The 25,688-nt window shown below is 48.5% G+C and overlaps 1 protein-coding gene across 15 annotated transcripts in view; it reads right to left on the reverse strand.

The window, feature by feature from the left end:
• The window catches only part of ERI3 (ERI1 exoribonuclease family member 3), a 124,939-nt gene that overhangs the window by 33,672 nt on the left and 65,579 nt on the right, over positions 1 to 25,688 (reverse strand). For 12 of the 15 annotated variants that reach the window (XM_027612578.1, XM_027612556.1, XM_027612586.1 and 9 more), the window contains one exon: positions 25,007 to 25,079. The exons of the other annotated variants lie outside the window; for them this stretch is intronic. In XM_027612578.1, coding sequence (XP_027468379.1) covers positions 25,007 to 25,079 — 73 coding nt within the window. The remainder of the gene's footprint in view (positions 1 to 25,006; positions 25,080 to 25,688) is intronic. 15 annotated transcript variants of the gene reach the window in all.

The following is a 25,688-nucleotide window of genomic DNA, read 5'->3' on the forward strand; positions in this document are numbered from 1 at the left end:
CTGGGGCTCCACACGCACTGTCACAGAGTTGAAGGCAGCAGGTCTCAGCCAGCTGCCCAGGGTGAGAGCGAACTTGTGTGTTTTCTTTGTTTTCATTACAATTTCCTCTCCCATTGCTTCTTTTTAGCCAGCCCTTTCCTCCCCGGGGTGCTAAGGATTGAATGAAACACCACCCCCGGCTCCAATAAGTGTATTTCAATTACATCTGTCACTGCATAACGATATAATGATATATCATGTGATATTAAATCCATGGTAATCATATCAGGGATTTTTTTTAATCGTGCACTAATCACATTATTACATCTCTATAATTAACAACAGGAGGTATGGAAATTCAGTTAAGGCAGAAGGCTCAATGTACTCCCCTCACCCCATCCCCGCCCTACCTTCCCCAGATTAGGGCCCAATTAGGAGTTGGGAACTGCAGGGCACTAGCATGATGGGCCAAAGCCCCCACCTCCCAGTGCCTTGGCCACGGGCAGAGCCTTCAGCATCCAGGGATGGCAGAGACAGGTCAGACTGAGACCAGGAGCATCTTGTACATGCTCAGTAGAGAGCCTGGGGTAGAGGCCACCCAGAGAGGCCCAATGACAAGGCTTAGCTGGGCCTCCTAGGCCCCCTGTCACTGCAGCACCAAATCTTCTCCATGTGGAGGGGTGTTACCTTTCCTTCCAACCAGCAAGGCTCTCAAAGTTGCTTTCAAAGCACAAGACAAATTCCTGCCTCATGGTCTCCTAGATCAGAATTCCTCTTGCTACTGCTACACACATTCCCTCTCTCTGACCTAGCCCTCTGTGGCGGCAGCTCTTAACATCACCAAGTCCGGCAGCTGTGATGTCGCTGCCTCTTGGTTCTAAAATCCCTGAGCTGAACAAACCCAATTCTTCCTGGGGCCATTCTTCCCCAATGCTTTCTGTGAAGCCTGGCACTTCATATTGCATGACAAGTGGGTTTTTGATAACGACTGGGGTTGTTCCCCCATCCCCCAAAATGGTCCGGGTTCTTACGTCCTTGCACCCAGACCTATATGGAGAGGGGAAGGGCCTGGGACTGCAGCTTGAACTATGTCAAATGACCCTGTCTCTCCCACCTCCCCCACCCCTCCTGATACTGAGCTGTTAGGGCTAATCCCCTCAGGGGTGTCAGAACCAGTCTGCAAAGCAGAATTCTGTGTTTCAAGTCCAAAGCTTTGAACTTGGCATGTAACTAGTCCTCAGTGAGGGGCAGGCATTTTGCTAAGTTTGACTCTCAGAAGTTGGACAGGCCTGAAGATAAAAGAGAAAAATCATGTCCTTTTTCCTAATAAAAAGGAGACACTAATAGCAGTCAGCACTTAGGCAAGCACTTTAAGTTTCTAAAGTGCTTTCCAAATTAAAATATAATCCTTTACTGAGCATGTGACACCACCACCACCACCACCAACCCCTCACACACGAAAGCATGTGCCTGCTTGCACATAGCACATACACCTTCGCTTTCTTTCTCCCTGGGAAAAATGAAAACGGTGTTCAAAACCTTCATCCCAGACCTCCCTCCATCTTCACCGGCTTGCTCATATAACACACACTTATTGAGCAATTACCATGTGCCAAGCTCTGTGCTAGGTGTTGGAGACACACAGATCAAGTGCACTAGGCCACTGCCTTCAAGGAGCTTCCAAGCTAGAAGGAGAAACACAGAAACTCACATGCAATGGGGGCTGAGATCAACAAGAGCCTTGAGGTAGAAACCCTAACCAGGTCTGGAGGGAAATCAGCTAGAAGACTGACGTGGCTTTCAGTAGGACATCCAAGGCAGGGTGCCTAGAGAAGGTGGACATGTGGGCCTGGAGCTCAGGTCAGAGGTCAGAGGTCTAAGCTGAGACAAGAAAGTCCTAAGAATGTGTATGGGTGGCACTTGAAACTAAGTAGGTAAGATCACCCAGAAAGAGAATAAAAAAGCTCTGAGGGTCAGAAGAGGCCCTCTCTTCTTTGACGTGTGGAGGGAAAAGAGAAAGGCCGAGAGATGGAAGGCTGAAACCCTAGAGCCTCCAGAACCAGCGCCCAAAGAGCCTCCTCTCTGGGCACACCCACCATCCTGTCCCCGTACGCACTTGTCACCGCCACTTTCACTCTGCCTGGATGTGGTTTGATGGAAGAGTGCAGGCTCTGCAATCACACTGACTCACTTGTGACAAACATTTACGGACAGCCTATTATATGCCAGGCCACTTGCATACATTAGCAATACAGACACAGTACCATCCCCAGAGAGCTTCACAGTCTGTTGGAAAAAGTGGATGTTAAATAAACAGCTACATAAATAACCACTAAGCTGTACCTATAGTAAGGACTCAAAGAAAGGTAGGCTGTTAAGACAGGATGGAAGATGGGAACCTGACCTAGATGGGGAACACTTCCCTGAGGACAGGGAAGCACGAACTGATGGACTGGAGGGGAAGGTGTTTGGGGTGTAGGGAATGATGCATGCTAGAGCCTTCAGGCAAAGGGTAAACAGCACTTGGAAGGAATCAAACACTTGGTACCCCTGGAGCACAGGAGGCCAGTGTAAGATGTGGCTGATGAGGAAGGCAGGAGATGCCCGGCCACGTAGGGCCTCACGGGACACAATAAAGGGTTTCACTATTGTTTCCTAAGGTGATGGAAGCCAGCCAAGGGTCTACCACTGTCATGCAATGTGATCTTAGGGTGCTGTGCCAAAGTCAAAAGTTAGTTGCTTTGCACACCTGTCCCTCCCTATTCCTAAGGACAGTCAGGCCTGGAAAAAGCTAATCAAGAACCAAAACCATTTTCTCCTGGAAGGAGAGGGAGAAACTGCACAAGCAGCTGAACTTATTCATTTATTCACTGAAGACTCACACACTGAAGGCCTGCCAGACCCTGGCACCTCAACTAAATCACATGTATACTCTGCCCTCAAGAATTCACAGTCCTTTGCAGGGAAATGAATACAGATGCCACGAAGTGCCCAGTCACTGTGACAAAGTGATCAGTGAGAACTGCAGTAGTGTTACGAAGGAGCAAAGTGCTTAGGCCCAAAGGCATCTGGAGCCCAGTTTAGGTGTGTTGCCTCCTGGTCCTCTCCTCACCGCAAGCAGCAGCTGGCTGGCTGGGACAAGCACTCCCACACACACTGCACTTAGGGCTGGGGGCAGAGTGTGAGGAGGACCCTGAGCCAAGGCTCCCAGGAAAGGGCCGGAGACCAAGCAGAAATGAACTTGAGCCAGGATCTTCTGACTGCACAAATGAAGGTTGGAAGGATGTGACCAAAGCTACAGAGGGCAGAGGAGGGAAAGGCTCACTGTATCATCTCAGGATGATGGAAGGGGCACCTTTAGAATAAGCAACAGGGCTTAAATAGGAAATCATTTCAGGAAATGATTCCAGCAACTCTAGTCCCCAGGACTGTTTCCTCTTTGGAAAGTGAGGGGCCTAATTACTTGACTTCTTAGGTCTCTTCCTGATCTGAAATTCACTGGATCCGAGGTGAACCTCCCACAAAAGTCAGGCTTATTTCTGATCCCACATCTTTGCTTACACTATTTCACCCCCAAAACACTGGCCTTCCTCCACCCTCTCCAAATCCTACTCTGTCTGCCAGAACACCACTTCCAGGAAGTCCATCCTGATTTCTCTTCCTCCCTCCCCCATATCCCACCCTGACCTCCACAGTTCATACTATGGTTCTCCCTATAGCACTTTGCTTAATTACATATTACATGGGGTCTGGTTCTCTTACTTGACTGGTCTGGAGACTGTCTTGTCTCTGCCTGACCCCTGACATCCATTTCAGAGGCAGGAGGGGAGCTCTACTCTTCCAGGCCCTAGAAGCAGGCAGAAGTCTGGGTCCCCACTCCCTCTGCCCACAGTCCTTTGAGAACTCGACAGGCCTCTACTTGAAAAGGGTGCTAAAAGCAATGATGTCTCCAAGTGCGATGGGAGATATTTGTGTCTGCTTTACCCTTGGCTTTTTGCTCCGGTTCAGGTAGGAGCGGGGTGGGCCGGCTGGCAGATCTGAGAGCGCGGCACGCCCCAGCGGGCAGGGCGCACAGCGCGGGGAAGGCGCGAGTCAGTCTGGAGTGCTCCCCATTTATCAAGCTCACGCAGGCCGCCAGCCGAGCGAGTCTTTCTATCATTACACCTCTCAAAATCCGATTCATACCACTAATCCTGCCTTCATTCTCCCAGATTAATAACATCTCTTTCAACCTTCACAGTGTGATAAATAGACAAAGAGAGAACAAAAGGAGAGACAGAAGAGAGAGAAAGAGCTGGAGCAAGTCCCCATAATAGAGAGAGCCGAGAAAGAGGAGAGGGAAAAAAGGAGAGTGAGCGAGAGCAGGCAGCGGCCGGAGACTACAGCTACCTCAGAGAGCCGCTGAGGAGAGCAGGCCGCTGCGCCCCGCTAGGCGCTCCGCTCCGTCCCTGAAGAGAAAGAAAGGCTCGTTAACAGCTCCTTCCTGCCTGCACTTTTGTTCAGATTCTTTTCTTCCCTTCCAATCCTGCTTTAGGTCAAATTCTAGTGAAAATGAGTCTCCCGGCTTCCCGGGCTCCTCCCAGCCTCCCTACCAGGCCCAGGGAACCAATTGGGCCCCTGGCAGCAGGGCTGGATCTAGGCCCAGGCAGGGCTGGGAATGGGTTTAGCAAGGGTGGGGCAAGCTGGCCTAAAGCTTCCCCAGAGCTGTTGCCTTAGCCTGGCCCCCTGCCTTGCTCGTCAGGCTGACCAGGAGAGGAAACAGAGCAGAGGGAGGGCCTGGGGTCCATTTCCTAAGGCTCTGTCCTGTACATCTCTCTGACCTAAAGCTCTGGCTGGTCTAATCCAAGGCCCCTAGCCCCCAGCAGCCCAGCTAGATGGTGAAAGTAGGCACCACTCAGGCTTGCTAAAACTGAGGTGTGGCTCATACCATCAAATTATGATGGAGAAGTGTGCCTGGGAGAGTAAATCCCACTGGGTCCCAGCCCTAGCCCTAACACAACTGATCTGTGATGATTCTCCTTGTTCTCTCTGCCCAGAAGCTCACCCACACTTGTCTCCACAGCACACTCCCCATCCTCCTCACAGACTCAGTTCAAGAGCCACCGCCCCCCCACCCCCCCCCCCACCCCCCCCCCCCCGCCTTCTGGACGCCCGTCTGCGCTTTTCCAGGAGAATTCAGGCACTCCCTCTTCTGGGCTCTGGAAAGCAACACCATTTACATCACCCTGTAGTGACTATCTGTCTCCCTCACTCCACTGGGAGTCTGTCAGAATTCTGAGTTCTCTATTCCCAGGTCCAAGCTACCCATGGCACTTCCATTCTTTCTTGACTTTGCCCAAACTATCCCTAGCAGGAGACTAAGCCGAACAAGAGTTGACCCTTCCTCTGGACTGCAAAGTATTCCTAGGCAGCCCGCAAGCCTAGCTGAGAGGCAGCGGCAGAGGCATTCCACCCTGGGGAACCCTCTTGGCTCTGCACACCCACTTCCTTCACAATCCATCAGATGGGACAAGGTAGGGTTGTTTTTTTTTTTTTAACAGTACAGAAACTTCACTGACTTAAACCTGATTAGAATATGCCAGATGAGAATCAATATTGTACAGAAAGTTGTACAGAATTTTTTACATAGAAAACTTTATGTCCATACCACATACGTTTTCTCTGAAAAATTTTTTTACATCAAGCACCTCAGAGATTACTCTATCCCTTACTATACTCTTAGCAGTGGGAGGTGGGGTGGCGCATATAGAGAAGGAAGGCCTGTCTTGCCCAACCCAGCCTAGTAGGAGGAGCCGTCCAAGAGAGTCAAGGCTTCTCCAAGGATAGAGGTTGGTGGTAGAGAGAAGCAGAGCCTCAGTAAAAAGCTGGTGGCCTTGTGGTCTGTTTAGAAGCAAGTCCTATCTAGGGAATATCTTGCAGACACTTGCCAGCTACTTTTCTCTGAAAAGCCTCCCCCTATCCCCTGCCCAAAACACAGCCCTCCTTTTGGATCAAAATGGCTGCTACCTACCCCCACCATTCATTCCTGGGGACCCCATCACTTCCAGCTCTAACCCTTAGGTTTGGGGAAAGAACTTGAAAGCTCAGAGAACTGGAGGCTTCATAGAGCCAAGTAACAGAGCAAAGTGGGTAGACTGTAGTCCTTGGGATCATATCCCTCTCACAAAAAAACCAGAAAATCTGTTATGACCTTCCTTCAGCCCTGTATCAGGACTCTCCACACTCACCTGCTCCACCAGGCCTCCAAGATCAGATACCTACAATAGAGGGGTGTGAAAGAATGACAGCGACCAACATTTGTCCATGAGTCCAAGTGACCCAAGGAGATGGGTAAGAGGCAGAATCATACAGTCTCAGTGAAGGAGAAAGGGTCCTCCCTACAACCAACCTAGCCCAATGGTACCCTGATCTCCAGGGCAGGCTAGGTTTAGATGGCACACAGGTCCATACTGCTTTCAAGCCTAAGGCCACAGGAGAATTCCAGAAACATGGATCTCGGCCCCTTCCTTCCCAAAGAGCCCACATTAAAGGCAGATCAGAGAGCCTCAGCCAGTCAACCCCCCTGCAGCCCTCTAGATACCCAGCCAGCAGGCCCAGACACCCCTCAACTTGCTCTAACCAGCTCCCAAGCTCTAAACTCCCAGGTAACTTCCTGGACAACTTCCCCAGGGGCTCAGAAAGATGCTCTAGCTGTTGCAGCCCCACCCCAGACAGGAGGACAATTCCAGGCTCTGAGAAGTCAAGTCATGGCAGCCCCTCCGTCCTCTGCCTCTGTTGCCAGTCCTTACTCAATATACAGTCTCAGCACCAACCTTCTAGGTAAGCCTCCACCAGGTCACCCAGCTCTGAGGGATGAACCTCATTCCTTCAGGGGGATTGACCCCTTCAATTGAGAGGGACAACCTAGACCCCAGTAAGGGACCTGTCTGGGGAGCAGATAGAAGGAAGTCAGACAGACACAACAGGGTCTCTGGCAGGTCAAGAAGCTAGTCCCAGTGATGCTTTTCCCCTGAACCAGACTTCGAAAGCTCACCCCCAGAGTATCTAGTTCTAGAGCCCACTCCTCCAGGCAGCCAGTGGCATAGAGCAGGGAAGAAGTTGGGTCCTAATGTGTAAAAAGCTCCAGCAAAGCAAAATCATTTACTCTTTGGTGTGACTGCTCAGCAGAGCTAATAAATCTTGCATGAGCAGGGCCGATTCTAATTTCCTAATATGAAAAGGCATTTGGATTGAGAGAGAGGGGGAGATAAAAGTGATTGAATCTCCAATAGTCCAGGTTACTGACAAGAAACATCCTGCTCAGCCCTGAGAGAAGGATGGCAGCGCCTGCCCGCCTGCACACACCCATCCGTTCTGCCCCCCTCTTGGCGCGATACATCTCAGTCTCGTCTATTGACAGGACGTGGCTTTAAACACAGTTACACAAGTTATCATTTCTGCCTTCTGATCAATCTGAATTTTCAGGACAATTACCCTCTTAATCAATGATTGCTATCAGCAGCCCTGCGCCTGGACGGATTTCTCAGCAAGGTAATCATGCCGCCAGGCTGGACGGCGCGTGCATAGGCAATGAAGCTCCGGGTGGGGTCTCCTCCCTCCCTCCTGAGTCCCCCATATCCCAGCGCCGCTGCCAGTATCGAGGACAAGGACGGCAAAGTGTGAAGGCCACTTCAAGGAGTGATGGGACTAGACGGAAGGGAGGAAGGGAGGGGGCCCAGCCACCCAGTCAGCCTTTCAGACCACCTGATTATGGAACAAACCTATTAAAACCCTAGATTTACTGCCCACCACCCTGATGCATCTCCACATGCCCTTCTGCCATCATTCCTACCTCCTAATTAGCCTAATAAAGCCCAATTCTAATTATGGGCTCAAACTATTAGGGTGAGTAAATGCAAAGAAAAGAGAAATATTGGCTTTACTAATTTCTCAGAGGCTATTGGTTCTAGAAAGTCCTTTTCTTTTACAGACCTGGTTCATACAGGCTACTGACTGGAATGGCAGGGGCAACCTCTTCTCCTCCTCAGATACCCAGGCATCTGGAGCTGTCACAAAGCCAGCCTGGCCTAGAGCCAGGAGGCCATCCAGCTCAACACTCCCTCCAGGGCCTTTCCACAGATTCTACCCTCCTTGCATAAAACAATCCAGGGCCCCTGAGGAAAAGAGGAAGCAGGGATTGAGGGTTAGAGTCAGTCTCTGCCTCAGTGTTGAGTTCGCCAGAGACCTTACTGGCCTTACTTGCCACCAAGGGGGCAACTCAGGAAAGCTTCTCAGATTAGCTGTTGTTGGGCAAAGGACTGACACCAGAGAGGCCAACAGTGGAATGAGAAGGGCATGGTCCAGGACACTGACAATGAACTTACGCCTCAGCATGGGTGGCAGGTATGTGAATATAGATATAGGGGGCAGAGTGGCTTGGGAAATTTGCTATTACATCCCAAGAGGGAAGATAATTAGAAAGCATGCACGTATTCATACACTGATATTTACTGAGTGCTAGCCAAGGGCTAAGTGGTGGGGATACAGCAATGAGCAGTATAGGAGTGACCCTTACTCTTAGAACTCACAATCTACTTGGAAAGACAGGTGTAAAACAAACAAACAGAACACCAAAAATGCAAAAATAATAAAGTGAACTTGTACACAAATATTCATAGCGGCATTATTCGTAACAGTCAAAAAGTGGAAACAATCCAAATGTCCACCAACTGATAAATGGATAAATAAAATGTGATATATCCATACAATGGAGTATTAGTCAGTAATGAAAAGAAATGCAGTGCTGATTCATGGTACAACATGGATGAACCTTGGAAATGATGCAAAGTGAAAGAAGCCAGTCACAAAAGACCACAAATAAGAAATTCCCAGAATGCAAGAATAGGCAAATTTATAGACTGAAAGTAGATTAGTGGTTGGCTAGGGCTGGTGCATTTTGGGAAAATGGGAAGTGACTGCTAATAGAGTTTCTTTTAGTGGGACACAAGAGTGTTCTAAACTCAGACGGTGATGATGGGTGCACAACCTCAGGAATATACTAAGAAATACTGAATGGTACACTCTAAATGGATAAATTGTATGGTATATGAATTACAGTTCAACAAAACTTTTTTTTTTTTAAGTACACTAGCACAGAAGAAGTGCAAAGAACCCACAACAGCCTCACCTAAGTGAACAAAGCCAGAAAGCTCTACCATGGTACCTAGGCACTTAATAAATAGGTGTGTGAAAGAGAAGGAAGTTGCCAATGGGAAACGCAGCAAGTTTTCAAAGAGGACATAAAGAAGTTAGGTCTTGAAGGGTTAAGTAGTTCAGTAGGCAGGAATGCAGCAAAGGGCATTCTAGGTAAATGGAACAAATATGAATAAGGTCTGCAAGTGACCATGCAGGCTATCCTGGTACAGCTGAAAACCCAAAGGGGTTTCAAGAGGTAGGCCAGAGAGCTTGTACTGCACACAGCATCAAGATTTTTCAAGTAGAGGAGTCAGATGATCAGTACAGGAATAGCTTGGGCTTTGACGGTTTAGGCATGGGAAACAACATGTCACAGGTGAAAGGCCACGGTTTCTGGAGTCACATATCCAGCATTTAAATCCTTCAGTTTTTCTCCCAATAAACTTGAATGACCGATGAGGGCTGGAATTTTGTCTATTTTGCTTGCTATTTTATTCCCAGTGCTTGGCAGAGTGCCTGACCTAGTAGGTGGTCAACAGCCATTTACTGAATGAAAATGAATGAATGAATATGTTGAATCCAGTCCCATTTGACAAACATTGATTTAACATCTACTGTGAAGTTCGCACTGGTTACACAGTGTGAGCTCTTCATGGGCAGGGTCCCTGTCGGATCTCTGCCTCAGTGACTCACACGGGTTCTGTTTGGCACAGGGCAAGTGTTCAAATTGTATTAATACCCCTCCCTCTCCTGGTCCAGGAGGTTTCCCTCAGACCCAGTGAATCTTGGATAGTGTGGCATGAACACGATGCAGTGGCTGACAAGAAAAAGGGAGCTAAAGCTGTCAGGGTGCAGGGCTTTGGAGCAGGTGGTAGTACCCAAGGTATTCGATCCACAGCAAGCCATGGTGCTCTAGGAAGGCAGCAGGCAATTCCACTTATTAAAGCTGGTGAGGACCTGAGTGGGAATGACAGACCCACATTCCCACAGCCCGCTCGCAGCATCCTCTGCAGATTACCCTGCACCCAAGGCCCAAGTGCAGAGAGGGGGCCAGCACAGAGGTGAGGTGGGAACATAAGCTGCAGGTTGTTCAGGTGGACGAGGAGGAGAAGGTCTGGACCTCACTTCCTGAGCACCCTGTCCTGACCCCAGAGATCCGCCATTTCCACTTCTCCCCTCTGGTCAGGAGAGCCCTTCAGCTCACTGCTGACCACAGTATGAAGGGGGCTCCTCAGCCTCCCAGCCCCCAATTCCTGTAGGGCCTCCTCTCCCCTCCCTGTTCTTCCCTCCCTTTCCTTCCTGCAGAGCTTCCCTTGAGCCATAAAAATAAAATAAAACACAAACACCCACAGTCTAGGAGGAGGGCGTCAGACAGATAATGGGCATTTTATATCTTTTTATGACACTCCCCATAGGCAGCTTGGCAATCACAGCGCAATAAAGGCAGGCATGCAGCTTGCATAGTTAAACAACTGCCGGGTAATTAGGCACAGCAAACACACCACTGGGGAGGCCGCAGGGTTGCCCTGGGATCTGCCTGCAGCCAGCCAGTCCTCCCTCCAGCAGCCAAGTAGGTGCAAGGCCCAGGCCCAGCACCATAAGCCCTGGTCATGGTGCTGAAGACAGACCCCTGGCTGCCGCCCTCTGCACACTTGGGCTCATGCTCGTGTACACTCACAGGCACAGCTGTGTGCACCCATACATAAACACTTCCCAAGCAGCTAGCTTGGACCACATCTTCCCAGAAGGACCACTCCTCTTTTCCAAATAGGGCAGCCTAGCATCTCTCGAGGGCCCTGCGTTAAGGCCCTTGAAAAAGTCACTGGCCCAGCTGCAGCCAGGGCAGGCTCACCCGGCTAGCTCTGAGCTTATCGAGTCACACAGGCAAGGGACATATAAACACAAAGGCATGCTTACATGGATTCTCTCTCTTGTGAATTCTAACTCATACAAAGCTGAATTCAAAGTAAATTATTTTTAAAAACACACCCAAACACACTATACACAATTCCTATTACTGTACTTAACTACCTCTATTGTATTTTTCCCCATTTCCCCTGCTAGACTGGGAGCCCTGTATAGGTAAAGACTAGACCTGATTCATCTCAGAGTCTAAATGCCCTGATACACAGGGCTTTAGAGAGTGACTGGTGGCTGAATGTGAATTTAGAGGTCCTGGCGCAGGCAGGGCACAGGTCACTAGGTCCAGGCTGATCTAAGCTTAGCTTACAGATAAATGTCCTCCCAGCACCGAGGACACCTCACTGTGAGTCCACACAATGCCTGTTCCTTCTCTAGTGACCCAGCCAGTTAAATTCAGAAATTTCAGGGAACTGGTGGCAAATTCATGGGACAGAATAGACAAAACCCTGCTACAATCCTATTTGAAGACTGAGATAGCCAAAGGTCCCATATCTCGAAGCCACCCAAATCAGCTTTGAGGAATCAGCCGGGGAAAATTAAAGCACCCTAAGCTACTCTTCCCCCAAAAGAGCTGACAGCAGGCCAAGTGAGCTCACACAAAGGCTTTGGGTTGAACTAGCAAGTTTCATAGGAATGTGAAAACATGTCCAGCTATTTGTTCTGGTCTCTACCTGGTCATCACTCTGCACCTGCCAAGACAATCAACAAAGGGGACCAAAGGCCAGAGGAAAGGCCTGGGCTGCAGCCTGCCTTTAAGGTATTGAGAGGCCCCCTTCCTACCACACTCCAAAGGAGCAGGGAGACAACAAGCTTCACCTCACCCCATGTTCTCACGGAGAAGCCTGAAGCCTCAATGGCATTCAACTCTAGTCCAGGCCACCCCAAACTGTGACAGGACCAGCTATCCAAACCCCTCCCTAATACCTGAGCCCCAGCTCTCCTGACCTGATGCCAGGCAAGGTTCTGCCTTCCCTAGACCCTCAACTTTTCCTAGTGGGATAGTAGAGTAGTCCAAAGGCTGGAGATCAATGTAGGTAAGGGTTTAAGGGGAACTTCTCTCACCTTCCTTGCCTTTGTCTCATTTTTTGCTGAGAACAAAAAAGAGGAAACCTAAAGTACCATGAATGATCTCAGAATGGCAAAGGCAGAAGAGATTGCCTTCTCCAGCCCCCTTATTTGTTAGATGAGGAAACTGAGGGCATAGAAAAGGCAAATGACCCAACACCAGAGCCCATATCTTCAATCTTCCAGCTTCAAGTTCAGCCCAGGGTTCTTTGTATGTTGCTGTTTTCCAGAGATAAGGGCCACATCTGCCCACCTTCAAGTGGGCACATATTTCCACAGACCCCATATTTACACCCTTACCATATTCCTACACGTGGTCATGTGCAAACACCTGAGTATATGAAGATACAAACCTCCCACATGGACAGATACACTTCTTTAAACATATACAGATATCCACATACACTGGCACACCCCCATACACACACAGACAGACCCCATTAATTAGGTGCCACTTCCAAGAGACTTGGATTATGAGGCCAATCCCTATTCTTCCCCAGTCACTGCCTTTCACTGACCATACAACTAGTAATGGCTGGTATGTTTTTGCCCCAGCCTCTTGCTCCAACCAGGCCAGATCAGAGGAACTGCCTGTAGGTGGTATTTGCTATGGGACAAGTGACAAGAAAGCCAGGAAAGGAGAGAAGCTGAATTTACATCCTGTTCATGGGGCCTTGGGTGAGCTTAATTTCTCTGAGTCTCTACTTCAGCACCCATAAAACAGGGACAACAGCCACTCCCTTGCTGCACAGCTGTGAAGATGAAATGAATGAACGTGTGTAAAACACCTGGCACGGAGGCTAGCGCCAACTGGGGCTCCAAACGTTGGTGCTCTATTATTGACACTGGCAGACGTGGTCAGCCCTGCTTTTCCAGAGTGGCAGCAGGGAAATGTGGGAGGGAGAAGGGAGGCAGGGCTGTGCCTCCTGCCTTCAACAAAGTCTCTTTGTCCTTTTCTCTCCTTTTCTGTAACTCCTTCCAGTTTCTAGGGTCCAGAGTCACAGTAACAACAACAACAAAACAGAACAGAACACAAAAAGAAAAAAAATGAAACAAAACAAAAACTTGGGAGAAGGCAGAGTAACTCATGGTTCCCTTCTCTCAGACTTAACACTGAGTGTAGATGAGTCAACCTCTCCCTCGCTTTACCTCTCTCCCCAGTGGCCCTCAGCTCTTCCAGTGTCTTCCTGACAATCCCCTCTGCTGGCCTAGCTCTGTGGATTGAGAATTCTGATGGGTTCAAGAACGAGATCTAGTCCCTGTGCTTGAGTGGCTCACGGTCCTGCACAGGGACAGACCGGGCCACACAAAATAACCAAGAGGCCTGGACCTTGGGCTACTCTGGGCCCTAGAGGTTAGCCTGACAGTTACAGTCTAGGCTCGATAGTCGGGATGCCTAGGCTTAAATCCAAGCCCCAAACAGACCCAGGAGAGCTCACACGCTCCCTTGTTCTCAGGAGTCGCTTCCTCAAGGACACAAGAGAAAGACAGAGGAGCATCACAGTGGGACCAGGAGAAAGAGGTGGTATCACCTGATAGGACACAGATCTGAGCAGCAGCCGGCAAGAGGGAGACCATGTGGCGGGCCTCGCCGCAAACACCTGCCACGGACAGCACTGCAAGCAACTCCAGGGTAGAGATCGACTTGTAGCAGCAGCAGGGAACCTCATGGAGGAAGAAAGAATCGCAGCTGCCTTGAGCTGACTGCCTCACCTATTCCATTTCCGCTTGTGGCCACACTCACGGGGGATGCAGAACAAGGCGGCCTAGCCCCCTGGCTGAGAGTGTGCTAGGCTAGCCACTCACACACCAAGTGCCAGCAGTCTTTTTTTTTTTTTTTTAAGATTTATTTATTTATTTGAGAGAGAGAGCACAGCAGGGAGGGGCAAGGGAAAGGGAGAGAGAGTCTTTTTTTTTTTTTTTTAAGATTTTATTTATTTGACAGAGAGAGACACAGCGAGAGAGGGAACACAAGCAGGGGGAGTGGGAGAGGGAGAAGCAGGCTCCCCACTGAGCAGGGAGCCCGATGCGGGGCTCGATCCCAGGACTCTGGGAATCATGACCCGAGCCGAAGGCAGACGCTTAACGACTGAGCTACCCTGGCGCCCCAGTGCCAGCAGCCTTCTAAAAGCTTTACACACATCACCTAATTGATTCCTCTCACTGTTTTGTTTTTTTTTTAAAGAGAAAGGGAGAGAGGGTGGGGAGGGGCAGAGGGAGAGAGTGGGAGAGGGTCTTACGCAGGCTCCACGCTCAGCGCGGAGCCTGAGGCGGGGCTTGATCTCACAACCCTAAAATCCTGACCTGAGCCAAAATTAAGAGTTGGACTCGTAAGTGACTGAGCCACCAGGCACCCCGATTCCTCGCTGTAATTTGTCACCTTCTGCTAAGGATACAAAGAATGATACTGAAGCTGAAAGAAGTGACTTTCCTGAAACCCCACAGCTAGTAAGTACAGTGAAGATTCTAAACCAAGCCTACTGGACTCCGGAGCCTACTTCTGTGTGTCAGGTATTAGTTGTCTTTTATAGGTTCAGAGAGCTTAAGGAATTTGCTTCAGATCACATAGCTAGTTGGGAGCAATGTTAGAAGTTTAAGCCAGACTCATCTGATTCTAAAGCTCTTTCTCTTGCACTAACGGTCTCCAGACTGTGAGCTACATCCCCAGGGGCCAGTGTCCACACCAAGCATCACCTGAAGACTAAGGGAAGGGTCCATCTCACACACAGCCAGGCTATTTGTTTATGTAGGTTTATGCAGATAGTGTTGTAATTAACAAATACAAATCCATTTAAAAGCCAATCAAATTCATTGTAGTTTTTTTCATTATGTACCTCCCTTATCTCTAAACACCCAAACCATCAGTTGCACCAAGTGCTGAGGGGGAAAAGGAATGTCTGTGAAGTTTTCTGACGTCACTAAGAGCTCCACGTACTCTGCCTGCCTACCTCCTTGAGAGCTCTCCAAAACCACAGGCAGGCACTTTGTCAAGGCACTTTCCCAATCCTTAGTTACAAACGCACAGTAGAGAAGTGTCTTTTGTGTGGAATAACTGTCCAAAGGTCATTAGCAGTGACAGGAGGCACAATCCCTTCCAGGACTTGAGACCCATAAATGTTAAGAACCGATGCCATCTCTAGCAAAGAGGACTCAAGTCCTGAGCTAGGAAAGGAAGGAAGAGTCAGGGAAGTGAGTTTCTGTCTTTCTGACCCTGGCCTCCAACTCCTTCCCTGCCCACCTGCCTAAGATATATGGTCTGGGGAACAGAACACCCCTACCCAGGTTCAAATCCTAGCTTTAGGCTATGTGCCGTGTGGCAAGTTACTTAACTTCTCTAAGCTGATTTGTCTGGGAAATCTGGCAGGGGAATGGGCATGTGGACTCCGGAGCTCATTCGTCCAGCCCTATATTCAGTGTGGGTTCAAGTAGTTCCTGTTGACACCCAGTGTGTGCCCAGTCCAGTGCTGAGCACTAGAAATACAGAGACAGGTGGCATGTAGGCCTCAAAGTGCTCACAGTCTACTAGGAAATACAAATGTGTGAGCAGATAATTGCAGGAGCATGTGATATATACTCATTACAAAGTGCTGAAACCATACAAAGGAGGAGATGATCGACTATTTCTACCAGGGGTTGGGGAAGGTCAGTGAAGCCTTCACAGAAGAGGGTTTTGAAGGATGAACAGGAGTTTTCTCAACACATGAAAAGGGGAAAGGCAATGTAGGCAAAGGGAACAGAATGAGCAAAGGGAAGTGATAGTCCCTTTGAAGAGTGTATTTGAAGAATGGCAAGAAGTTTGATATGGCCAGAATGTTAGAGGGATAGGAGATATGAAGCTAGGGATGCTGCAAAGGGCCCTGGGTACTTTGCTCAAGAGAAAGGATGGGTCACAGCCTTCCATACCTACCCTCTTGGCTCCAGTGCTTTTCCTGTCAAAACAAGCACACTGCAATTGCACCCTTTCCTGTGCCTTTGATTTAAGAGTTCCTCTCCTGGCCCTGACAGTAAGGCATTTCTGTCCCATAGATTATAACTCACTCTGGGCTATTATTCAGCTCCCCAGCCTTGGCCCTGCTGCAGTTAGTCCAAACATAATATCCTTCATGCATATATTATCTGTCTCCCTATTATCTGGAATCATTTCGGAATTAAATTTCAGTCCTGCAATATTGGCTTCAGGAGCGGCGCGCTTTATGGGCTAGTCAAAGGTTAGAATACCAATCAAAATAACAGTGCCGATGCAGCGAGACATTTTAATATTCCAAAACCCGGTAATTGTAAAAGGACATAATATTTTTTCCCTGATTACCCCAAAGGCAACACATGTTAACAAGGCGAGGGAAGGAGTGAAAGAAATTTCAGAGTTCAGACAGCTGTAAGACATATTTAAAGGAAAAGCCAGGCAGGGCACTACACCATGGGGGCAGGGAGATGTGGAGAAAGGAGACATTCTTTCCAGCTCCAGCTGCCCCTGATTCCAAACATAGCACTGTTCCCTCTGCTACCTCTGGACCACATCCCAAGAGCTCATGCCCAAGGGCAGACATTGCAGAGGGCAGGATGAAAGGAGAAAGAGCTCAGGATGTGGAGTCTTGAGGCCTGGGTTCTAGTTTCAGCTCCACAATCCAGGAGCCTCCAGCCCCCAAGACTGGCTCCTCCCAGGGCTTCAGCATCAAACCCAGCAGCAAGCGCTCCAGGCTGCTCTCCCACTCGCCCCCTCCTTGTCCCATGCCTGTGCCCCCACCTCTCCCTCATTTATACCTGGTGCTCTGTGTCCTTTCCTCTGTGCACATAATTCTAGAGGCCCTGGCCCATAGGATAGTGGCCCATAACTGCCCACTGCCCCACGGACAATGCTCTGTACTTTGGATGATGCCAAAGACCTGGACCACAGCATGTCTGGTTCTGACCACTGAGTGGTCCAGAAACACCTGTCTTGGTACAAACCCTCTCGCCCTCCGAAATAAACAAACAAATAAAACAAACACCTTGCAGGGCCCCTAGATCTTCACACCCCTTTCTTGGTTTTCAGTTCTGTTTTGTTCTTGTTTTTTTCCAGATTAGCTTCTGAATAACCCCAATGGAGGGGCTCTGCAGGTGGCACCACGTGGCCACCACTCTATAGAGTCCCAGCCTCTGTCAGGCTGCCTATCACTTGAGCAGTTTTATGCCCACAGCTCCAAAACAGTGACCTGACCGACAGTTTCAGATCTTTTCATTCCTGATGGCTTCCCAGCTAGCTAAGCCCACTCGCTGGAGCCTCCAATCTGCATCATTCCGACCTGCTGACCTGCCTATGGCCCCCAGCAAAGAACTTCATTAAGGCCAAGAATTTATTCCTCCATAAGCCCTTAATTTATTACTGCACTGATTGGGACTCTGAATGCTCCAAGGTCAGGAAAAGTCGCACTCAATCGTAGACACCAACCTTCCCTTCAGCAGTTTCTCCTGCTGTCCACTCCCAGGGGAGAGGGAGACAGAAAGGCTTCTTGGAGAAATGCTTCTCCTTCTTGGAGGGACCCAAGAAGGTCTCCTCTTCCTTATTCTCTTTCACAGCTGGTCCCAACGCACCCCTTCAGAGCACCCAGAAATTACAGCAAGGCGGATAGCACAGATGGCAGAGGAAAAGTGGAACAGCAGTCTTCCTACTCTGGCACATCTGGGTCTGTTAAATTCTAGGTGACCCGCTCCCTACAACTTCTGAGCATGTCTGGTTGAGCTCTGTCAGGACTGACTCAGGATCCTCCTAAGATGGCCTGTCTAAACAGGCCCAGAGGGAATTCCAGACCATTTGTGAGTGTATGTGCATGGACTTGCATGGCTTGGTCTGAAAGTACATGAACTGCATATGCATACATGCAGGCATATATTCGTATATACATTTATCCCTATGTGTCCATGCATATGCAGAGAGAATATATACATTATGTGTGCATGTGTGTATCCACATACTCACTTCCTTAGGAAAGTCGCATCTGACCTATCCCTTTCTTAACCTCTTATTTACACTAACATTTTCCACCACCCAATCTTAGCTACTCACTCCCATGGGTGCACCTTGGAACCTGCCAACACGGAGAACTGCCCCATCTCTGAAATCACATCCTACGCTAACCATAATCTCTTATCTTTCCATGTGGCATGTTCAACTACACCCGGTATACCTTTCCGCGCCTTACTGGGACCTAGCTACTTTTTCCATATCCATCAGGCCCCCTGCTGTCTTCTCTTTCCTCAATATCCAGCTAGGATCTCATAGCCCATCTTGGCAACCACCATCTTGCCAGTATTTTCAACAACTCCTCTGTTCCTTTCATCACACTTCTTGCGAAAGTCTCCACCCTGGATGAATCTAAATGTCTGCTTTCGGTCTGCTGAGCTCTGCTACAGAAAAGCCCTACAACTGAGCAGCGGTTCCACTATGAATGAATGCCATCAACCTCGACGGGACCCTCAATACTGCCTAGAAATCCTACTCTATTTCTCAAGTTGGCTCACACTTCTACTCTTTACTAAAACTACAGCAATCCTTTCCCACTTCCTACAAACCTTCCCAGTCCTCCCCTATTAGTTATTAGCAAGTGGCTCATCTACTTCATAGAGAAAATGAGCCATCAGATGGGAACTACCTCAACTTGCCATCAAATCCGCACTCCTTCAGCATCTACTGCCCCCACCTCGCAGCAGAAGAGGGGTCTTCCTCCTGCAGAGAGCCGATTTCCATCATTTTCTGCACCCCATCTCCTCACCATCCCAGAGACCTCTGTCCGTCCTGTATTTTCAAACTTCCTTCCGTAACGGTGCCTACAACCAAGCGCACGTCCCCCATCTTACAACACGCCACCTGCCTCAACCCCACACTTGCCCCATCACAGTTCTTGTCCTTTTTCTCTCCCTCAAAGCCATGTTTCTGAAAAGGTTAAAATTTCTCTGTCGCCTCATTTACTCCCCCATTTGCTCCAATTTGGCTCCAGTCCCTCTCACGCCATCGAGTTTTCACCAAGGTTGCCGAGGCCCTTCCGTCCCAGGCACTCCCAGTTCAGTCCTTCTGTTCCATGGCTCTCTGCGAGCTGACCGGCCCTCTTGTCCTGAAGATTCTTTCTCTCCGTGGTCTCTGTGGCACCACACCCTCCCTTCTCTACCACTCTTTACTCTCTCGTCCTAACCCTCTCTTTAGCACAAAGGGTCAGGCAAAACTAAATTTCAGTTCTACCTCTGCCAGGTACCAACGTGGGACACTGAGCAAGTTGCATCTTCACTACGTGCCTGTTTTCTCAACCTTAAAGTGTGAAAAAAAGAGATACGCAAATAATAACAGATTATCAAGAAGTAATCAACATAAAAATTACTAAAGAACAAAAAAATTAATGAACTATTCTGTATTTAAGTGTGTAATTTATACTTAAAATACATCTCAGTTCAGATGCTAAATCGTCATTAGAAATATTAGATCTATATTTAGATTTTAAACAGCTAACAGTTGAAAATGTAAACTCACCAACACAGGTTGTTCCAAGTATACTTAAAAGTTCTTCAAGAAAGTTTATTTACATTTAAATTAACTAAACTTTAAAGTGAAAAAAAAAAACCTGGTAATTACGCTGGACAACACAGGTCTAGCACACAAAATGCAATCAATAAATGAGAATTTTTATCACTACTCTCAGTGGCCACTCCTTCTTTATGTCTGACTCTTCCTCTCCTATCTACTAAGTGCTGATGTTTCTCAGTGTTCATCCTAGGCCCTCGTCTTCTCACCCTGTATATTCTACATTCTCCTGGCTTCAATGATCATTCATATACCAACAACTCCCCTGAATTTATATCTCTTATCCAGACCTTATCTCTGAGCCCCAGACCTATATATTCAACTACTCCGTAGCTTCACAAGAACGTCTGAAAGCTTCTAAACTCTACGTGTACCAATTCATCTTCTCTTCTAATCCCCGAACTTCTCCTCCTTCCATTACCTCAGTGCATTCATTCCAATTCATCCAGTTGCTCAAATCATAAACCTTAAGAGTCATCGTGGTTTCCTCCTTCATCATCAGTCCTCACAGCCAATCAATCACCCTTTCCTGTCCATTGTACAGTCTGTTCTGCTATAATACTCATTTTGAAAGAGAACATTCATTCCAATGCAGTCAATGTATTAGGAAACAGTTTAGCATAATGCAAATTTTGCCTTTGTTTATGTGTGATTTTGTTCATCATCAATACCAGATAAACACAGGAAAGTGGCCCGGCTGAAGAGAGCTGAGTCAGAAGATGCAGAATGCACACATGCTTACACTTCAAACATACGTAGCTTCCTAGAACACTACATGTATCATAAGCCGCATCCATCTGGCTACAATTTTCCAACTGATTCCAGAGAACTCGCTTTCTACCACTTTGCAGTAACTCACAAGCTGCAACCTTTCTCATGCCCACTGCCAAGCAAACTTCAGGGTTTTTTCAAGGTAGAGTGCCGTATTCACTGCACTATTTATGTATTTCTTAGCCTTTTAACGTGTAAAATTATGCTACCATTTTTTATTAGATTCCTATCTTTTTTTATATGTCACTGATGAAGTTTTTGAGAATTGTGCTTCTAACCCCATTTTTATTTCAACTTTTTATTATAACTTTTCATAGCATGGTGATTTTTAAGAAGGTCTATGTTGCATTGTAGCAGAACTGACTGTACCACTTAATACTCTAGAATTAATCCATTTCTCTACATTTCCACTGTTCTCAGTTCAATCCTGGTAACTATCATCTTTCACCTGGGCTGTAGCAGTGGTCTAATTTTGTCGTTCTCAACCAGGGACAGTACCTCCCCACTCCCACCCCCGTCTAGGCCCCTGGAAATGTACGTGCATATGGTGGGCACAGAGCATTTCCAATTGTCACAATGACTTGGAGAGGGGCACTACTAGCATTCAGTGAACAGGGGGACAAGAATGCTACAAGTTCAGCAATGCTGTCCAGACAAGGGTTCCTCCCACTCCAAGACGCCAACTATAGATAGCCCCATTAAGAAAAACCAGTACTGATCCCCCCATATCAACACTCAGCTCTCTCTACACTGTAGCCAGAAAGAGCTTTTTCAAAATGCACATCAGATGACACCTCTCCTATGTTTAGTACCCTTCAACAGCTTCCCCTTACCCTAAGGATAAGGATCAAAATCTAAAGTGTGGCCTCCCCCTCCAGTGTCATCCCTCGCCACTCTCCTCTCTTCCCCACATTCACTATGCTCCAGGCAGTCATTCATTCAACAAATAATGACTAAACATCACTGTGTGCCAGGAACTATTCAAAGTGATGAGGACAGAACAGTGAACAGAGACTAAAATTCTCCACTCTTCATGGAACTTGCATTCTAGTTCCATTAAGCTGCCAGGCTTCTCCTCACCTCAGGGCCTTGCCACATGCTTACTAGCCAATTCCTACTCATCCTTCAGATCTCAGCTTAGACACCCTTCCTCAGGGAACCATTCTCTGACCTTGCCCCCCTAAGTCAGGCCCCCTTATGAAATGATGCCATGACTCTGGACTACAATTAGAATTATTTAATATCCATCTTTTCTGTTATATCTCCAGGCCTAGTACAGTACCTGGAACACAGAGGGCACTCAAGAATACGTGTTTACTGATGAAGATGTGTATGTTTTTATATATATATCCATGTGTCTTCATGCTTTATAAATATGTACGTATAAACATTCGTGCCTGTGTATTTCCATATATTTTTGAAGGTGAATATGTGACTATATATTTACACCCATATGTATGAATGGAAACATACATACAACTTTGGATATGCCTACTTGGGTATATTCATTCACTTGAGTAAAAACACGTGTATATTCCTGCACGTGTGTGTGTGTGTGTGTGTGTGTGTGTGTGTTCTTCTGGCTCCTCAGTGACAGCTCTGACCTCCTGGAGGGAGCTGGGAGCAGGGCCCCATGTCTTCTCTAAGCTGACAGTTCAATAAGAGTGTAAGATCATTCAATGATACTCCAAATGTCAGCAAACACTGGCTTGCTCCACTCTGCTACAGGGGAAGTGGGTGGAGACAGGCGATGTGGCAGCCTGACCACTGAAAAGCTACTCTTCCCTGATGCAGTGCACACCATTCCTGGACAGGAGAGGCCTTAGGAAATGGGGATGGTGAATTCAGTCCCAGTTCACTCAATGGGCAAGTTTTGGCAGCCAAGCAGACCAAGATACCCCCACCCCTACTTTTTCCATGGGCAAAGTTCTGCTTGTGGAGTTGAGGAGAAGAGGAAAAGGAGGTAAAGTAGGGAGGAAAGAGTAAGATCAAGGACAGGAGAGGGCCCTGGAGACAGCCAGGGCCTGGTCACACAGGGGGAAAGAAGGGCATACATAGAGTAAGACGTTACACAATACCCATGCAACCCTGGCAATGACCTCTCTGGCTTGCTGTTATTGTTACTCTTTTTAAGGGAGCGGGAATCTTTGTGCACCCTGCACTAACCCACGCCGTAAAAAGGTCAGAAAGATCACCATGCCCCTGGACCTCTAGGGCCCTGCAGCCTCTCTGTCTTGAATGGCTGCTGGCAAAGACTGGCCCAAAGTCCAGAAGTGAGGCATCTCTCCTGCTGGGCCCTCAGGCGCATCTGGAACATGATGTGGCTGGAGGGCAGAGAGGAAGGGATTAGACCCCTCTAATGCCACTCACCTCATGCCACTCTTGTTTTTCCTAGATCTGCTCAGTTTACCTACCAAGACGCAGTCACAAGGCCAACTGGGAACAAAGTTTCCAGTTTCCACTTGTACCTATTTCCCTCCTATGGCTTGGCACAGTCTGGCAGAGAACCACGCTGAACAGGCTCAGGACAGCTTGCCTCCAACCCCAGTAGCATCAAGGTAGCCTTGGGTGGCAATGTTAACACACGGATCGGCTGTTTTCCTGCCTCTCTGCCAAGGAACCTGGAGGCAGGGAGCTAGCCAGACACCAAAGAGTCTAGCGAACTTCACACAGCAACTGTTCATGGTCAGCGCCTGCCTCGCCTGGCCGGGCCTTCATATTACATTTGCTAAGGCCAGCAAGCAGCCTCAGATGCACTCTGACAGCTGACATGCTGTCTTCCGGGAGCGCAGACCTAGCCACACCCTCGTGCAGAGCCCCACCAAGCCCTGTGTGAGGCCTGTGGAGCCAGCTCTCAAAGATCAGTCAGCCAGCCAGCCAGCCACAATTCACTGAGCACACACTCTGTTCTCAGCCCTGATCTGGCCACCTCAGACACAGAGAGGAACCAGCCTCAGTCTCCGTGCTCCAGACGGACAGGTCTGTGAGGAAACAGATTGGGACTCAGTTTCAACGCTCAAAGATCACTGATATCCAAAGGGTCGAGGAGTCTCAAGACAAGAGACTGACTGCTGACCTCGTCAGAAGAGGTGATACCTGAGCTGAATCCTCAAGAAGAGCAAACGTGCCTTATGAAGATGACTGGGGGACACTTCAGACAGAGGTAAGGCCACAGGCCAAGACCTGGAGGAAGGACAGAGCTTGGCCCCTCAGCCAAAGATGGAAGGTAGTAAGTAGCTACTGCTCAGGTCCAAGGGAGATCAGCTGGAGAGGTGGGTAAGGATCAAAGTACAAACAGGCCAAGGACCACGTGTAAAGAACCTGAGTACCAGGGGAAAGCAAAGGAGTTCACAAATGTCGCCATAAAGAATGGCTGCCCTGAGACTGATGGAACAACATCCAAAGTCATTCTCCTCTACTGTTCCTCCACATGTTCACTTAGCTCCAGCCCATACACACACCAAAAGCATGCTGCTCCCCTGGAAAGTCTTCTCTCCTCTTCAGATTCATATTCCACCTTCCTTGAATACCCAGTTCACGAGCCAAATCCTCACAATACCCTTCAATGACGGCTCTCTTCTCTAAGTCCCCCTGGGGGCCACTACTCTGACCCCTGGTGTGTTCTCTCTTCTCTGATTTCCTGGGAGTCACTAAGCTGATGAGCGGCATGGGGTTCTTAAGGTTGCTCGAGGGCTGTTGCCCTTACATCAGAATTATGGGGGTGAGTCTCTCTAGCGGACTGGGCCTCCTGGAGGAATGATCGCAACAGAGGGATAGGAAGGAGGATCTCTATCTTGAGAGTCTATTCCTATACCTCCTTTCTTCTGCTTACCTAGGAAGTATAGCACACACACTAGCAAAGTAGAGTTTTCTGGGTAATTCATTCTCTGCCAGGTCCCAATTTCATAGCCACATGGGGTCCCTCCCAGCCCAGAGCCCCAGCACCCACTCCCCAGGTACTTGGTGCTACATTAGGGCCAGTCTCCTTCCTCATACTCAAAGGGAATTGGGCTCTAGTTTCCATGGTCCTTGTCACATGAGCAAGGCTCTGCTGGGGCGAGGCAGGACCAAAGCCAGCCTGAACTAATTCTACCTCCCAACCAGAGGGTGATACCAGAGCCACTCAGGACAGTCAGAGGCCACACTCATGATCACATCAAAGAAGGATACTTTCCCAGAGGCTCAGCTAGTGCCACATCTCTCCTAAAGACAATGCAGCTCAGCCCAGTGATTTAGTTCTGAGCAAGAACCTAGAAAGTCCCCTTCATTGGGACTTCTCTGCACATCTGGATGACACTACATTGGATAATGTTATACTCTACCCTGCAGCTTGGTCCCCAAGCAGCTCCTCCCTCCCAGAAAGGTCCACACCCTTCCAGTGCATGTTAGCTAGGGAAGAAGAAGGAGGGATGTTGAGAAAGGAGAACAAAAAGAAAAGAGATGACAACAAAAAGAGAACAGAGATGAATAAAGCAAGCAAGGGGGGAGGGGACCTGGGGACAGGAGACCCAGAGGAAGCACCCGAATGGGGCTCAGACACAGTACCTTTTTCAGATTAATCCACTGCTTGAAGTAATCCGCCACTGGCAAGCCCAAGTACTGGCACTGGCCTGGGAGCCTACAAGAAAGGGAAAAGAGAACAAGTTGGGAACACCCATGTCCCAGGTATGGAGTCTGAATCTAGGAAATGCAAACACACCTCCTCAGAAGGCTGACCCATTAGCCACGGGTCCCACTCTGCCCAAGAAAGGCACCGCACCTCTAGCACCCTGGACACTAGGTTCCAGATCTAAATGTGAGCACCTGGAACCTCTATTCAAACTAACACCAGCAGCTACTATTTTCTGATGGCTTGCAAAATGCTAAGGATCTTACTCGCATTGGCATGTGATTCCTCAGCACGATGCTGGGAGGCATTGTTGCCTACCTTTTACAGATGAGAAAATGAAATTCAGAGGGGTCACCAAAAGTCCCACAGCTAAAAACTGACAGTGCCAAGAACTGAACCCAGGTCTATCTCACCCCAAAGCCTACGTTCTTTCCAATGCACCAGTTTGTAGTTGTTTTGTTACAGCAGAGAGGCAGGGATCTAAGACGGGAGGAGAGAGAGAGGAGCATGTGAGTTGGTGATAGCTGGGCAGGGGCTCCAGTTCACATTTAGGTCTCTAGCAAGAGGTTTTCTGCTGATAGAGAAGAGACCATGCAAAAGGATAAAAGGTCAGAATTT

This window comes from Zalophus californianus, chromosome 4, assembly GCF_009762305.2.
Source record: "Zalophus californianus isolate mZalCal1 chromosome 4, mZalCal1.pri.v2, whole genome shotgun sequence".
Taxonomy (NCBI): domain Eukaryota; kingdom Metazoa; phylum Chordata; class Mammalia; order Carnivora; family Otariidae; genus Zalophus; species Zalophus californianus.